This window comes from Xyrauchen texanus, chromosome 44, assembly GCF_025860055.1.
Source record: "Xyrauchen texanus isolate HMW12.3.18 chromosome 44, RBS_HiC_50CHRs, whole genome shotgun sequence".
Taxonomy (NCBI): Eukaryota; Metazoa; Chordata; class Actinopteri; order Cypriniformes; family Catostomidae; genus Xyrauchen; species Xyrauchen texanus.
Window position 1 is genome coordinate 28,222,100 of NC_068319.1, and position 17,261 is coordinate 28,239,360.

At 36.4% G+C, this 17,261-nt stretch overlaps 2 protein-coding genes and 1 long non-coding RNA gene across 3 annotated transcripts in view; 2 read left to right on the forward strand and 1 right to left on the reverse strand.

Annotated features, from left to right (window-relative positions):
- mat2al (methionine adenosyltransferase II, alpha-like) lies at positions 1-8,781 on the forward strand. The gene is made up of 9 exons (XM_052117054.1): positions 1-387; positions 649-726; positions 2,533-2,655; positions 2,787-2,899; positions 4,116-4,259; positions 4,423-4,641; positions 7,346-7,528; positions 7,782-7,915; positions 8,244-8,781. The coding sequence occupies exons 1-9, from the start codon at positions 312-314 to the stop codon at positions 8,344-8,346; spliced, it is 1,173 nt and encodes a 390-aa protein (XP_051973014.1). The 5' UTR covers positions 1-311; the 3' UTR covers positions 8,347-8,781.
- LOC127636519 (uncharacterized) overlaps positions 292-17,261 on the reverse strand; it is an 18,930-nt gene continuing 1,960 nt past the window's right edge. The window contains exons 5-8 of the long non-coding RNA XR_007969615.1: positions 16,670-16,766; positions 1,688-1,752; positions 793-909; positions 292-366 (exon numbers count right to left, since the gene is read on the reverse strand). This is a non-coding gene — a long non-coding RNA (uncharacterized LOC127636519). The remainder of the gene's footprint in view (positions 367-792; positions 910-1,687; positions 1,753-16,669; positions 16,767-17,261) is intronic.
- On the forward strand, positions 10,567-13,306 carry lyrm7 (LYR motif containing 7). The gene is made up of 5 exons (XM_052117055.1): positions 10,567-10,606; positions 10,851-10,923; positions 11,871-11,941; positions 12,055-12,136; positions 12,227-13,306. The coding sequence occupies exons 1-5, from the start codon at positions 10,589-10,591 to the stop codon at positions 12,295-12,297; spliced, it is 315 nt and encodes a 104-aa protein (XP_051973015.1). The 5' UTR covers positions 10,567-10,588; the 3' UTR covers positions 12,298-13,306.

The following is a 17,261-nucleotide window of genomic DNA, read 5'->3' on the forward strand; positions in this document are numbered from 1 at the left end:
CCACTGTAACACTCCAACATGAACGTCCCGTTAGAAAAAAAACGCCAGACAGTTTTATATATTTCACACTCAGTTAGCATTTGAGAGTGTTTTAATTAAACAATGGGACATTTTGTTTTCAGGTCACGTCTGTTTATCTCTTTGATTGACAGAAGAGTTGCTTCTGATTGGCTGAAGCGAAACTTGATCTGAAAACACGCCCACTAAAGTTCCTAAATACTTTAGCTCTACTGTAAAAATCACACTAGACGCCAAATTTTTTGAAGTTTCATTTGTTGTAAAGTTGAAGTTTGGTGCAGTCTGCATTCATCATGAATCCTTCTGGATATAACAAACCAAGGAAGACTTTCCTTTTCACATCTGAATCTGTCGGAGAAGGACATTCAGGTGAGTCCATACAGTATGACACAGTTTCATTTAATACATGTTGACATTAGCAGATAACACTATATTACTATTTTTCATGTTGTATTAATGTATTTATGACTTTAATACAAACATGATTATGTATGCAAATGCATGTAATCTAGTGATAAACACCCTTAATGATGCCGTACATGTCTTGACATGCCTCTACAGTCAGTGTTATTTAAGATCAAGTAATCACGCCCTCATACGATTCATAATAACTATCTTTATTCATGACAGATAAAATGTGTGATCAGATCAGTGATGCTGTTCTGGATGCTTATCTTACACAGGACCCTGACTCCAAAGTAGCCTGTGGTATGTAATAACATGATAATTAATGACAAATTGTGAACATGTGAACATCTCTCTTCATTTACTCACCCTCATGCCATCCCAGATGTGTACAACTTTCTTTCTTTAGCTGAACACAAAATAATTTTTTTAGAAGAATATCTTAGCTCTGTTGGTCCATTCAATGCAAGTCTACAGGATCCAAAACTTTGAAACACAAAAAAGCACATAAAGACAGCATAAACGTCTCCAGTGGTTAAATCCATGACTTAAGAAGTGATATGATAGGTGTGGGTGAGAGACAGATCACTATTTAAAGGTAAAGCGTGTAATTTCTGCACTACTAGTGGCACCAATCAGAATTACAAAAATAAAGTATGTTTTCAAACAACCGTTACCAACGCCCGTTAGACTCCTCACAGCCTTTCGCAGTCTCTGATTCCCTATGAACAAATGGGCCATACCAAATAAAAGGTGATAAACCTTTATCGTCGTAATGAACAAGACCACTATAAAATTTACAAACCAGACAGAAAGCGTGGCAGAGGAAACGGGTCGTCCGATAACATCGCCGGATTTAATGGCAGCTGGGTGTGCTGTGCGAGGGATTCAGCACATGGGGTAATATGGATCTTCTTGTAACTAAGTGTAATGACAACACTGTTTCTGACCATTTTGGCACCCTAGACAAGATCACTGTTGTTGATGTGGGGAAGGCAGCTGTGTATTAGCGACACGTCTACCATGGATGTTCATATTAACTACTGAACAAGTAGTCATAATACTTAATCTGGCTATAAGTTCAGCCAGAAGGATGGGTGGAGCTGAGCAGGCTGCTCAAAATATAAACATCATTGTTTTCATAGTGCCTGGCAGGCTCAGTGTTTATACATTTGGTACACGAATGGCTTACTTTTAGCTGTCAATGTACAATAAACTGAATATTAAAACATATTTTGACTTTGATAAGTTATACATACTTCACCTTTAAGTCCTTTTTACTATAAATTCTCCTTATTGCCCAGTAGGTGGCGATGTGCTCAGAAAATGCTAAAAAGCAAAAGAAGAAGAACACTTATGAGAGTAGAGCGCTTATGAGGGGTGTTTGAAAGTGGATATTTATAGTAAAAAAAAAAAAGCAATTTTATCATATCATGAAATATCAGTATTTTGTCATTTTTATACAAAGGCACATTTTGTTCAGGTAATTTGATGTAACACTGAGAAAACATTTTGAAAGTCTTGACTCAAAAATTCATAAAAATATTACCTTGAAAATAAACTCTTGAAAACATTTTTTATATTAATTAAGTTTTTTACACTCATGTATTCAGTGTGCAAGAAAAGTATTTTAATACCTATAAATTTATGTTTAAACAACAGGACATTATTAAAGTCATTTAATTGTATTTAAATATATATATATATATATATATATATATATATATATATATATATATATATATATATATATATATATATATATATAAATACAATTAAATTACTTTAATAATGTCCTGTTAAACATAAATGAAATATTAAAATACTATATATATATCCATATATATATATATATATATATATATATATATATATATATATATATATATATATATATATATAATTATTATTATTTTTTTTATATAATATTTATCTCAACAATGTGTCTAACCAACATGGACTCAAAGATTACATTTCTACAAACTTGACACGTTTTAAACTAGATTTCTCATTTTTATCACCTCGGAGAACCTTATTTGTCAATAGCACTGATATTACTGTTTAATTTTATGCAATCTTTACACAATGTCGTTATAATTTCTGGAACAGAGTGTGTGTCAAAGACTGGTATGATCCTTCTGTGTGGTGAAGTGACATCAAAAGCTGTTGTGGATCTTCAGAAAGTGGTTCGAGAGACTATCAAGAGTATCGGATATGACAACTCATCGAAGGGTAACATTCCATCCATCCATCCATCCATCCATCCATCCATCCATCCATCCATCCATCCATCCATCCATCCATTCATTTCCATGCATACATACGTAAGTTTAAAGTCTGTTTCTCTCATGTCACCCCTCCAGGTTTTGACTATAAGACGTGTAATGTGCTGGTGTCTCTGCAGCCTCAGTGTGCTGAGATCAGTGACTGTGTGTTTGAAGGCAGAGATATGGAGGACATTGGTGCAGGGGATCAGGTTAGAAAAAAACTGCCCTGGGGAAATAATTTGCCCAACATAATTTTTCATGTTTTAGTTCATGTTTATATAAGGAAGTTACCAAATGTTAAGGATAAGGTGGACGCAGTTGTAAGTATCTGCCATTTAATAAAACATTGATAATCCAATAATCAGTACATAGGGGAGGTATGTGTCCCTCTCGATTGTACATTAATATTGGTAGTTAAAATCGAGCTACTGCAGGCTTTTGCATAGTCAAGCTACAGTCTATATCGAATATTAAAAGGAAGGACATCAACTGAGAAAGTGGTGGTCAAGGCCAATAGAGTGCAACGGTGCCTACCCAACCGTCTTGGTTCCTTAAGTATTTTCCCATTCATTTCTTAAATAGGGATTTCATAAAATCCTTCAAAAAAGAGTTCTAAGCCATGAACCAAACCAACCAGCTCCGAGCTAAATCACAACAACAAAAGTTTTGATTTGAAGCAAAAAAGTATTTGAAAATTTGACAAAAAGAAAAAGGTACAAGACAGTGTACTTATCGTCTTAAACGAGGGAATGAACTACAATCCCATGAGACGTAATCGAATTAAACAAATATTAAACTATGCATTTAAAGTTATTGATTATGAGTGTAGAATCAATATAGTTTAATTTTATTGCAAAATATTTGGAAATACATGTTTAGTTTGAGAGTGTAGGAAGTCCGACTCGATTGGGTCATTCACGGTGTCACGGAAGTGTGCGGTCACTGCAGAACTTTTTTGGCACTCTTTGCTGGCTGCGATTCTCTCATTGGTGGATCTTTCTCTTCAGGATCATGGGTAGTGTAGTTTTTTTAACAGGAGTTCCACTATTAAACAAGTTGAAATAACATGGATTGATGGCTTGAACAGATCATTTAGCAACCTCGGAGCTCTTAGTAGGTCTGTTTTTAAAGGTTAACAATCTATCTTTTATTGGTGGTGGTGGCGTAGTGGGCTAAAGCACATAACTGGTAATCAGAATGTCGTAAGTCGTTTTGGATAAAAGCGTCTGCCAAATGCATAAATGTAAATGTAAATCTTTTACAAATTTGCCTATGGAAAATATGAATGAGATTTTTACTTCCAGAACTGACTCTGTTGCTCTTTATTGTCTGGGTTTGGATTTTTCTAAACAGCACAAGTTAGATTGTATTCTAAAAATGTACAAAAGGTGATATATGTTCTGTCTGGATATAATTTTCCAACAGGGTTTAATGTTTGGTTATGCCACTGATGAAACAGTAGAGTGTATGCCTCTCACCATTCTTCTAGCTCACAAACTCAATGCCAAGATGAAGGAACTTTCAAAGACTGGAGTTTGTCCTTGGATTCTCCCAGATTCAAAAACACAGGTGAAAGGTTCCTTTCAAACTACAGGTGTTCAAAGAAGTAAATTACTAATCACCCAATATAATTCTCCTGTATGTTGTTATCTCTGTAATTTAATAGGGCAGGAAATGGCAGATAATGTTGAAGTTTTTAATCATTAACCGCAGCTGTAATGCACTTGCACAGGTGACAGTGGAATATCGAGATAATATGGGTGCGATGGAACCTCTCCGCGTTCATACCGTGGTCATCTCTGTTCAGCACACGCCTGATATCACCCTAGCGGACATCCGTCAGAGTCTGATGGAGAAAGTTGTGAAGGCGGTTATACCTGCAGAATACCTGGATGACAAGACAGTTTACCACCTGCTGCCGAGTGGGAAGTTCCTCTTTGGTGGTCCACAAGTAAGAAAGTGGAACACCCCACTGAAATACTAGAATAAGTTAAATGAAAGTGAATGGGGAAGGGGTGTGTCAAGCTCCAAAATGACAAAAAAACAACATAAAAGTATCATACAAGTGGTCCAAAAGTGGACTTGTGTGCTATATTTCAAGTCTTCTTAGAAAAACAAGTTATGTGTGAAAGTAACAGACTAAAAGTCATATTTCATTGATAATCTAACCCACCAGTGAGTTATAAAATACCATGATCAAGTGAGTTGAGCATGAACTGTCCAATTTGTAAATTAATTGTTAAAACCATGGGTCTGGAACCTTTTGCTTGTGAGCCAGATATGGCTCTTTCAGTGATTGCTGATGTCTCGATGAGGAAAAACAAACCAACAAAACAAAAACACAATTCTACGTCAAGGTTATTAGGTTTACATTTATAATTGTTTTTACATCTAAATGTGTATTGGTAACTTTCCACCTGTTGTCGTTGGAGGATAATTGCGTGACGCAAAAGGGGCCACTGGAAGAAGTTGGAGGCGTTAAATGTTTGGATTGAGGGGATATTATATACCCTTTTTGTGACCACTTCGTTATTTTAATTGCTTTTTTATTTAGTTTGAAATGCATAGTAATGTAGAAATATCTTTGGTTTAACCTTTCACGTTTCAATAAATGTAATTAATTTTGAAAGCAAAATTGACCGGCGAAAGTGAAGTGCATGAAAAAAATAATCACCTATCCCTTGGCAATGGGGTTGACTGTCAAGGGATGTAACTGGATATTACAATATTTTTTCAATAAAAATATTTCCCTAGCAAATATTTCCCTAGCAGAGACTTGACAAAGAATGATTTGTTTACGAATTGGACAACGCTAAATTTAGATGGGAAAATTATGCCGAAATTATTGGGTTAATTTATTTGATCTAATTATTAGTGGTGCTTGCCACTTGACGATACAACACGCAGAAAAATTGTTACATTAAAGGAGGGACCTGAGCTCTTTGACTTGGTTCAGTAAGCAACCTCTTAGCAACCACCCAGAACACCTTGGTAACCACTTACCAACACCCTAGCATCCACCTAGAACACCCTAGTAACCACCTAGTGACAGAGACACTTCATCCAGAAATGTGTGCATTGTCCTGTGACCCAAATATATGATGTAATAACAACAACTTAAAAAAATTATTAACTCTGGTTTTGTTATATATATTACAAATATATTTAACCAAACGGAACAAATTTCGTGGTGTACACCAATGAGCCAAAATGTATGACCACTCACAGGTGAAGCGAATAACGTTGATCATCTCCTAACAAGGCCACATGTCAAGGTCTGGGTAGATTAGATGGTAAGTGAACAATCAGTTCTTGTAGTCAACATGTTGAATGCAGGAGAAGTGGGCAGGAGTAAAGACCTGAACGACATTGACAAGGGACAAATTGTTATAGCCAGACAACTGGGTCAGAGCATCTCTGAAATGGCAAGGCTTGTGGCGTGCTCCCGGTCAGCAGTACCTACCAACAGTGGTCTGAGGAGGGACAAACTACAAACCAGCGACAGGTTGTTGGGCAACCAAGGCTCATCAATGGCAACGAAGGCTATACCATCTGGTCTGAACCAACTGAAGGCCTACAATGGTTATGTGAGCTGGTCTGATGAGTCTTGTTTACTTTTACATCACAGGGATGACCCTGTACATGTGCGCTGTTTAACTGAGGTAGTGATGGCACCAGGATGCACTGGCAAGACGACAAGCCAGTGGAGGGAGTGTGATGCACTGGGCAATGTTCTGCGGGGAAACCCTGGGTCAGGCCATTCATGTGGACGTCAATTTTATACATGCCAACTCCCTAAACGTTGTTGCAGACCAGGTACACCCCTTCATGGTATTGGGATTCCCTGATAGCAGTTGCTTCTTTTAGCAGGATAATACGCCCTGCTACACTGCACACATTGTTCGGGAATAGTTTGAGAAACATGATGAAGAGTTCAAGGTGTTGTCCTAGCCTCCAAATTCCCCAAATCTCAATCCGATTGAGGATCTGTGGGATGTGCTGGACTAACAAGTCCGATCCACGCTGCTCCACCTTGCAACTTAAAGGACTTGAAGGATCTGCTGCTACTGTCTTGGTGCCAGATACAGCAGGAAATCTTCAGGGGTCTTGTAGAGTCCATGCCTTGGCGGGTTGCTAATGTTTTGGTGGCACACAGAGGACACACAACATATTACGCAGGTGTTCATAATGTTTTGGCTCATCTGTGTATATTGCACTTACAGTTGAATAGAGCTGACCAATTTACGGTTCTCCGCCATTTTTAAATATAACGTCTCCTCAGCCCCGCTTCATTTTGGGATAGTACATGTCCAGTGGATGCACACTTTAGAATCTCTACTACATCCGGGCATTTCTCGCCTACTTTTTTATGAATACTGAGGATTTGGACACCCTAGTCCATTGGCATACCCCTTTTGGCATACTATAGTAGGCAAGTATGCATATTCGAATGCACAGCCACTAAGAGCACCTTAGAAACTGCATAGCTTCATGGCACCACTGAATAAATACATTAAATCAACAGCTTTAGTAAAAATCTAGAATAACACTTACTAGTAATTTTTGTAGTGTTTATGAGCATTACACAATCATATTTGTGTGTGACTGCATTAGCTGTTTTTAATTAATGAAATTAATGCTGCTGTCTTCTTCAGGGAGATGCTGGTTTAACTGGCAGGAAGATCATTGTGGACACATATGGTGGTTGGGGTGGTCATGGTGGAGGAGCGTTCTCTGGAAAAGATTACTCTAAAGTGGATCGCTCTGGAGCTTATGCTGCCCGCTGGGTCGCCAAATCACTCGTCAAAGCCAAACTGTGTCGCAGAGTTTTGGTTCAGGTAAGAATGTTATTGATTGGTATCTTAGATCCCCACGGCCACCACCATTGTGTCCTTGAGCAAGGCACTTAACTCCAGGTTGCTCTGGGAAAATTGTCCCTGTAATAAGTGCTCTGTAAGTCGCTTTGGATTAAAGCGTCTGCCAAATGCGTAAATGTAAATATTAACTGTTGGCATTTACGAGAGATTTTTAAATCAGAGATTAGCTGGCTTTGTCTATGACTGTGTTGTTAATATTTAGTTTTTGTTACAGGTCTCTTATGCTATTGGTATTAGTCACCCTTTGTCTGTGTCCATATTTCATTATGGAACATCGACAAGAGATGAGGATGAGCTTTTAGAGATTGTAAAGAATAATTTTGACCTGAGGCCCGGGGTCATCGTCAAGTAAGTTACATTTAGAGGTACCTACTAGAGCTGTTCATTTTGTAGTCCTAAAAGCTGTAAGTGAATTAATATTTCAAGCCATAGGTTACCTCAGGAATTTCCTATGGGTTTGTGAATAGCACTTTTCGATTTATGATGAAATAAGGAAATGTGGAAATGAGGTCTACATGTGTAAATTCAGTATAATTAAGTATATGTTAATACCCTTATTAAAAAATAAGATTATTTTTAATTGTATTGCTTCAGGAAAAACATTAGGCTATTTTGTGTACTGTTTGAATAATTTAGCTGTTTCTAGTATTATACTGTATTTAATTTCATTTTACAGGGAACTTGATCTGAAGAAACCGATCTACCAGAAAACCGCCTGTTATGGACACTTTGGACGAGAGGAATTTCCTTGGGAAAAGCCAAAGAAACTAATCTTTTGATCTTTTTTGACAACAATTAATTAAAATGGAGCATCAAGATCAACTTCAATTCTTTACATTCCATTTAATGTTTGCTGAGGAAAATGTATTGATTGTATTTGTGCTACTGCATCTTATAAACACTATACTTTGATCATCTTAAAACAATCACGTGGTTACATAATTACTACATTTGTTGAAACTATAAATACATTTACTTGTCTAAATTAAAACAAATCTAAAACAGCTATTGATATTCTTTCAGACACTAAATTAGAACAGAGTATCTGTTAGATTACATTTATATGAATGAATAGACAACAATTATAGTTATTGATTTATGTGAAGTAATCTAACTTTTTGTAATTCAGAGTTATACTTGGTCATATAGTTAATGGAAACTGTGAAGGCGACAAAACTCTTTCAACTAGTATGTCATTATTATAACATGATATATGAAGCATGTGTATTGATATACACATTGATATCTAAAGAATTGCCAATTAAAAACTTTATGTCATGAGTATGAACACCAATGTCTTCTCAAATATAGATACATGCATTATTCAAAATGCAATTGAAATGAAAAAGTTCCTCACACATCGTAAGACATTAAAAGACTTGGAATGTAGTGTTTTTAGGAGCTTGACAGACCCAATCTCCACTTTCATTAGACATATTTTCACTGTTGGGTCACATGAGGGCGTGCTAATGCATGCTATGGCCAGTTGCATTTCCACTGTAATTTCCGGGGCTTTCTCGTAATGATTACCCTTGGGCCAAACAAGGCTAACTGGGAAGTGAGGCGGGGTCATTGTCAAAGGCGGAGTTTTGCAGAAGTTGCTGGGTTGTGTATCCAGTGCACAATGGTACAGGTTTGGGAAAAATTTAAAAATTGTGGGTACAGTACAAATCTGTTAAAACACAATGGACAAAGTAGTGCTCAAAGAAAGAACTTTCCATGGTTTGTGATCATGGACTTTGTGCTGGGACATCGTCCCACTGTTAGTGAAGAGATCAATCAGGACACAATGGCACTTTCAGTCGGTGAGTTCTCATCGTAAACTTATCTTGCTAGCTGGGGTAGGGTTCACGTTTTGTGGCCGAACCACCGACCATTCCGCCCCTGATTGGCCCAAAAGTGCATCGGCCCACCAGGAGTATGCCAGATTACCAGTCCAGCCATGGCGCTACGGGATTATTTGACTGATGGTGGGAATGCAGATCGATTTTGGTCTTGAAGTCCGAGGCTATTGGCCCTATCTGGCAAGTTAATAGCCCTGGCACGCACTGGTCCGATAGTGGAAACACGGCTATTGGCCCGCTGATTACCCTTGAGCCATAGAACGCCAACTGGGTTTTTAGGCTGGGCCAATATCAAAGGCAGAGTTTAACTGAGCCTCGATCTTCTCATCACTTTGTTGTCTCGCTTTCCACCAAGCAAAGACCAACATAAGCAAAACAAAAATGGCACCTTCAGTCCCCACCATGTTCATCATCTCCGCTTGAGCTTCCCTCTTGCTTGTGAAATGGCTGGGGTGTTTGAAGTTGACAACAGGCGATGTATTAAGGGCACGTTTTAGGGCAACACTGCGTGGCTATTGGCTCGATGGTGGGAATGCAGATAGTTTTTGCTAATATTTTGGCAACCATTACAAAAATGGAAAGTTCTGGCAAACTTGTTAGAAGCTTTGACGGAATATGCCACTCATTATTTTCAAATTCAAACAAGCTTTGCGGCAAACTCTGTATTGTCGGTAAAGGTTTGCTGCAGGTTTACCATTGCTGGTGATGAGCTACAAACTTCTAGCAAACATTTGCGTCGATTAGCAACCTTATTTGGATGTGAAGATAATGTGTGGGAAATTTGCAGCAAGTTTGTCAGAACTGTAGATTTTTTTGTAAGGGTAAATGTTAATTTTGGCTGTAGTATTCCTCTATATTGTAGGGAAATCAGTTAGATTTATATTAAACACCTATTCAAATTGAAACACCTTTTAAATTGAAGATTTAGTCTATTTTCGGTTAGATTGGAAATTATAACAAAAATTCATAATCAACGTAGAACTGTATTATATCTTGAAATTAAATAAATATCTTAACTATTTTAGCATTTACGAAAAGAGAACAGCCCATAATCATTAAAAGCCCCTGAATGTAAAATAAACGAAGACGTGGAGTCCTTTGCATTCTCCGGTACAGCAGGTGGCGCTGTGTAATTTTCTTATCAAAAACACTACCAGAAGAGTGAGACTTGTACAAGATGGGGACACGCTTGAAGGTGAGAATCAAAACAAATCTAAAACAAGTGCTACTGTATTTATGTTTTGACACGACATTATTAAATGTTGTTTTGTTTAGTTAACACGGTGTGTTTGGCATGTTTATTTAAAAGCTCAGTTTCCCAATTAATCGCTTTTGTTTTATTCAATTCTGGCAGTAGCTTTATAAGAGCAAATCATTATTTAATTATGAAATTTGAAAATTGTTTATAGTCATTCATCTATATCAGTTTCCTTCAAAAGGTACTTCGAGTGTTCAAAGATCTCCACAAAACACGGAGAAATGTATTTAAAGATGACGACAGAGCTCTGACAGGTATTTCCGTTAACCTGCATCCACCAATATTAAACACTTGTGACGCATTATATTTATGATACAATACTTTATAGTGAGCATTTCAACTGACGACAAAAAGCAGCCCATATAATGTTTAACCCTTGTTAACCGCAATATTTGATCCCAGTGCCATTAAAGCAAAAAATGATTTCTTTGTTATTCTGCTTTTGTTTCGGAGCCCTGGATTCAAATCTTACATTTGTAATATTTTCCACCAGATGGCACAATTTTTCTCATGTTTAGCCTATCGGGGGAATACATGCTTTTTTTTCCTATTTTCTGTTTGCTGTGTTATAGAGCTCTGCAGGCCAAATTAATGATATAGCTAAAATTGTGTGGGTGTGTTGGTATGGATGTCAGAGTGTGTTTTGTTTGCATGTATTGTATCATATCTCAGACTGTGATAATAAAAAATTCCCCTTATCATTATATAAACAAACTGGCATTTAAAGGGTTAAAATCCTGAAAGTTTATGAATATTTGGTAGTTATGATCAGGACTGATGTTGGTTAAATTAACTTAAATTAAATGTTTCTACAACTTGATTGGAGTCCACCTGTGGTAAATTCAGTTGATTGGACATGATTTGGAAAGGAACACACCTGTCTATATAAGGTCCCACAGTTAACAGTGCATGTCAGAGCACAAACCAAGCTATGAAGTCCAAGGAATTGTCTGTAGACCTCCGAGACAGGATTGTATCGAGGCACAGAAACATTTCTGCAGCACTGAAGGTCCCAATGAGCACAGTGGCCAATTTTTTCTTTTGCACTTTCACTAGTGGTCTTAGACTTTTGGACCCCTCTTAATGTTTGTGAATCTTTCATATTATGCAATAAAATAAATAAAAACTAATAAAATAAAGTTTGCATAGATGTGTTAAATGAAATGTAATATGCTTTTTCTTTCTTGTGTTGGACATGAAGCTTCCAGGTTAAAAATAAATGAAGAATTCAAAAGTAACAAGAATGAAACTTCAGAAGAAAATATTAAAGAGGTGAGTGACATTTTCAGACTGCATATTGTTAAACTGGAAATTAAATGACGAATTATGGATACCCTTTGAATTCTAGGACACAATATTTACTGTGTAATACACGTTTTTTTCAGATGCTTAAAATGGCCCGAGCAGTTGAGACCATCCTTCGTGAAAATGTAATACAGGCAGAGCATGTGGAGGAAAATAAATTGTGTAAGTGAAGAACTGTATGTGTAATTATACAGTGCATCAAAATGATTAGTGACTACGCTTTATAATTGTTGCTTTTATTTTGATTTGTAGTGTTGCGGCCCCGCAAGAGTCTACTGCTAGAAAATGTACCTTACTGTGATTCACCCAGGACAAAGACATGACCCAAAGGATTTACAGTTACTGAAAATCTTCATTTTACTTAACTGTGTCATTTATATTCCACAAAGATCTTCAATATCGGATAAATAACACGTTAATGCCCAAATAATCATTAATCTTACATCTCCTCTGAAAGATCACCGCTTTGGAGGGCCAAATTACTCATTAAAATATTTTTCAATATAATAAACCATTAAAAACATAATTCAATTGTTAAAAACTACTCAATAATTAAATTAATCATTAAAAAAGTCTCTTGTATTTCATTTTGGCTTTAAAAAACGAGATTTGCATCCATTTTCATTTAAGCATGAGCTTCGGCCTTTTCATTTTCAGGGTTACAGTTATCGGTCATGTAGCCAAGTTTTTTCACACCAAAACTATGGCTTAGATTGGTACAATAAGAGATTTGCAGATGAAGTTGCCAACCAAAATGTTGACAATCAATTAATTTTAACCCATACAGAAAATATTGGATGAAATCAATGCTGTAAATGACTAACATTGGCTTAGGTATTGTTTCTGTGTGTCATTATGGAAGAGGAAGTCCTACTTTGAAAGGTGACACCCACTGCCGTTAAGTGACATGCCGATAGCCGTAACCCTGAAAATGTCAAATAAAAAGACAGAAGGCTCATGCTAAAATGAAAATGGATGCAAACAAATGCTAAAATGGAATATAAGGGACATTTATTGATTTTTGTAATGATTTAATTGATTGATAATTTTTATAGTTTTTTAAGCAATTTTATTACGTATTCAATCATTTAATTAAAATAATTATTTACTGATTAATTTTGAGTAATTTGTCTCTGCAAGCAGCACAGCAGCTATAAGTTGAATAATATCTGTTGGTTTTATAATGATACAAATGTGTTGAATTAAATGCCATGTGTTCTGCTCTGAAATAGAAACTATAGCCTCATTGTAAATGCGGTTTGTTTGGCTTACTGATGAATAAAGTAAACCAAAACATCATACCATTAATAAACGACTCATAAGCGTTTATCAAATATAAAATCAATCATTATTGCTGAATATTCAGGTATTTGTGAATATATAAGTTGTTTAAGAGTGTAGGGACTCCGAGTCTGGATTGCGTCATTCCAAGTGCTTGATGGGAGATGGTGGTCAGGGCGATGCTTATTCGAACACCAGATATTTCACTATTAAGCAGATTTTTAGGTTTTTTTTTAAAAGAAGAGTAAATAATTCAGTCGGATAGCTTCAACAGAAGCATATAAGCATTTCTTTGGAAATCATTGTAGGTCTGTCTTTAAAGCTTTATAAGCTAAAAAAAACATTTCTCTCTGGAGACAGTGAATGGAGTTTTACTAAAGCTGGCTCTACACTAGCAGAATCAAAACCACTCGTTTTGGCCAAGGGTGTCACACATGCAGATTGTTTTGCTGAGATCTCGCGCTCTTCAGTCAGAGGAATGACACACTTGCCGATTAAAAATGGTGTAGGGGTGACACATAATGGCTCACCCCAACTATGTTTGATCCCCGTCATGTGTAGTTCGCCAAAATAACAATACGAGTAAAAGCACAATAGAGTGATTTGGGGCATCTTCAGAACTGCAGCTTGCTTAATTGTCCTGAAAGGGGCTAAAATAGTTACAACATTGCATCTTCATGGTTCGGTTGGCTTTCACAAGGTTATACTTTAAAACGCACCAAAACTGTAAAATATCCATCAAGGTTATTTTTATCCGTCATTAGATGCTATTAGAATGACAATCAATGTGGATTTTAATCAGCGTTTGTGGTGATATGCAGATGTGTGAAAAAAGAGAAGTTCCGATCAGCTTGTCATCTTGTCTTTTGATTTTTTTCAAACAAAACATTTGTGTCTTTTCAGTGCTTGAAGCCATTAAGTCAGTCAAGTGATCAACTCCTCCCACTGCCAGGTGCTAGTGGGTGCTCTGTCTCCCTCTGCCTGGCCGGTGGTTATGTTAATGAAGCAAACGCCTGAAAATCATTGGAAACATCAGCTAGTGTAGAGCCAACTTTAAGGAACCAGACTGTTGCACTATATTGTCTTCTTTTTTATTATTATAGTGAATGTTTTTTTAATGAGAAAGTTCTGTCATCATTTATCATCTTGTTGTTTCAACCTTGTACTCAATTGAAACAGTTGGTAATCCATTAGGCAACCCAATGGTTGGTTGATGTAGCTCAGACATCCTTGGGATATTTTAACTCAATTATTATCATTTTGTTTTGCGAGGTTCGTGGCATCATGTCTTAAAAGAGTTTTGCAAATATTTCGGCTTGTGACTTTAATCGCAAATTGTTCGAGCACATCTGTATGTATTCTTTGTTTTAGGGTTATATATCTAAATAATTGGTACTTATGCTGCCTTCATGTGCTATAAGAATTATTGGTTTCCTACTCTAAAATTGCACATTAACAGCCCCTCAAGTCGTAATTACAACTGTGAAACTCTTGAGATCATTTTGATAGCTGTGTTTTAAGGCCAAATTATACTTTGGTTATCCGGGTTGCTGATTGGAACGCACACAGTATTCGTCATTAGCGCGGACTGTTTTTTTGTTTTCACCTTCTAGATTTTCTGGACACGTGGGTAGTCTTCACCTGTGCGCATCGTCCGCGCATGTGCCTTTTGTTTACTGTAATAAGAGTATCACAAAGCTGTTGTAGTGCGCATGCATTGAACGCTTTCCTATTTGCTTGTGGTCAACCAAAAATCTGTGCTGCGGAAAACAATTATAATAATCTGTTCTGGGATGATGACAATTTTTGTGACGCATACTGTGCGCGTTCCAACAAGCAACGCAGACAACCCATTTCTCCTGCATTCATCATGTTGTATACGAGAACTGATTGTTTGCCTACCATGAAATCTACCCAGACTTTGACATGGGGCCGTGTAAGGAGATGATCAATATTATTCCCTTCACCTGTTAGTGGTCAAAATGTTTTGGCTCATCAGTGTATATCGACAACCATTTAATGCATATTGTACATTTTTTACAGTATAAATAGTAAGTGACCAAAATTCCATTAATGTTAGTAAAATGAAGAACGTGTATTACGGTGTCAAAATAAGAGTACTCCCAAAAAATATGCAAGAATGAACTTGGCATCGTCCATGTTTCCTGTTCTTTCAGACTACAAAACAATTGAACACAACGTACTCATAAAAGCCACTTCAGAAGTGGAAAGTATGATAATTCCGACAGCATGAAGGCATCATTGCTGAATCTTGAAGGACCAACTCAACTGTTTTCAATATCTCACCAAGATATGACCATTTACACACAGAGCAGCAATCACAAGTGTCCTTTAACTCAGCAGGAACTCCCTATGGTCTGGCAGACTGTTATAACAACTCGAGGCAACTTTATTTTATTTGAACATGTTCAGTTCAGTGGTAAAGTGACGAGGATCATTGTATAAAGACTTAAGCTTGTATCGGTCTCTCACACAAAGCTATTACATGGCTTCCGAAGACTTGGACTATTGCACATGAATAGATTGGATACTTTTATGATTATTTTTAAACAGCTGAAAACTGTCACATGGCAAACAAAATAAAAACATATTTATAAATCAATGAGTTAATGGCAGAATGTTAATTAATTAAAAATCTTGTATTTTTTACACCAAATAGGCTATAAAGAAACAAAAAGCAAATGCTGATGCGAGGGACTTCATATAGAGGAACTTTACTTACGCCTCTTTCACTATTACTGTAGGGCAAAACATTTGTGGCTCGAGCACCCAATGATTTTTTTGGGAGTTATCAAGTAAATGTTAGTTATTGTTACTTAACAATACTTGACTGGTTACATTTTATTTTTTTAAATGCTTCCTGTCACCTGTTTAGAATAAGAACTTGCGATGCTCAGAAATGAATCACTCGTTTGAGTCGGTTCTTGTAAAGCGTATCTGTCAGCATCTCGCAAGACTACAAGGAACACCCACTTTATGACACGGCCACTACACGTAACACCCCCTTGGATCGTTAAGTGATTCTAATGGCTATACAAACTTTTAAAATCCTATGCAATCAATCTATGATTCATTTTCTCTTAACTTTTAAAATATGACAAAGAATAACTTTTAAATTATATGTCATATCATATTATTTAACCGAAGATTTAAATGGTAAATCGAAAAAAAAAAGTTTATATTAACATATACAAATGATCTACTGACGTCAGTGTATTATTAACATCAACTTTGAACAGAGTATTTTATTAGCTTATCTTATGTAGACAAAATACATTAAACTGAAGTCTAGGTTTTTAAATATCCTGTAAGAAATTTTCCAGTAGTTCAATGGATCTATTCTTCATTTATTTAGGTAACAGCAAAATGTATATTGTCTTAATAACTTCTTACCGATGGGTGGCGTCTTCAGACGCAGCATGAGTGACAGAGAGTGTATCCTGATTGGTCGCTCTCCACACCCTCCCCGTGTTTTTGAAGGATGTGCTGTCTGTAAATTAATTGTTTAATATGAAATGTTGCTATTTACTCTATTCTTCAATGTGGTTGTACAATTTCTGCTAGTTAAATAATAATAGTAAAAATATATGTATATATAAATGGTAAGATATATGTGGTCTGTTTCTCTAGTTAGCTTACAAGCTAATTATCGGTTAGCCTATTAGCTTCGCATAGAGCTAGCTTCTTCACTTTCATAAAATTTCTCCTCACTAGCACGTAACTAGTGATATGGCAGGACGATTGAATTCAAAATAACTAAATTTGTGGTTTGTTTGATTATATTTAAAATCTTTATTGTTAGGTTTAATTATGTGTAAATTTAGGTTTATGGTTACTGCGGGACTAAGTAAACACTACAGACTTCATTATTTCACCTATTATTTTAAGGGGGCGTAACTAGTAGCGGGCGTGTCTATTAGCCTTACAGGAGGAGACAGTGTCCTTTTGTTCTTTTCAATGCATTGCTCAAACAGATTAGCAAAAC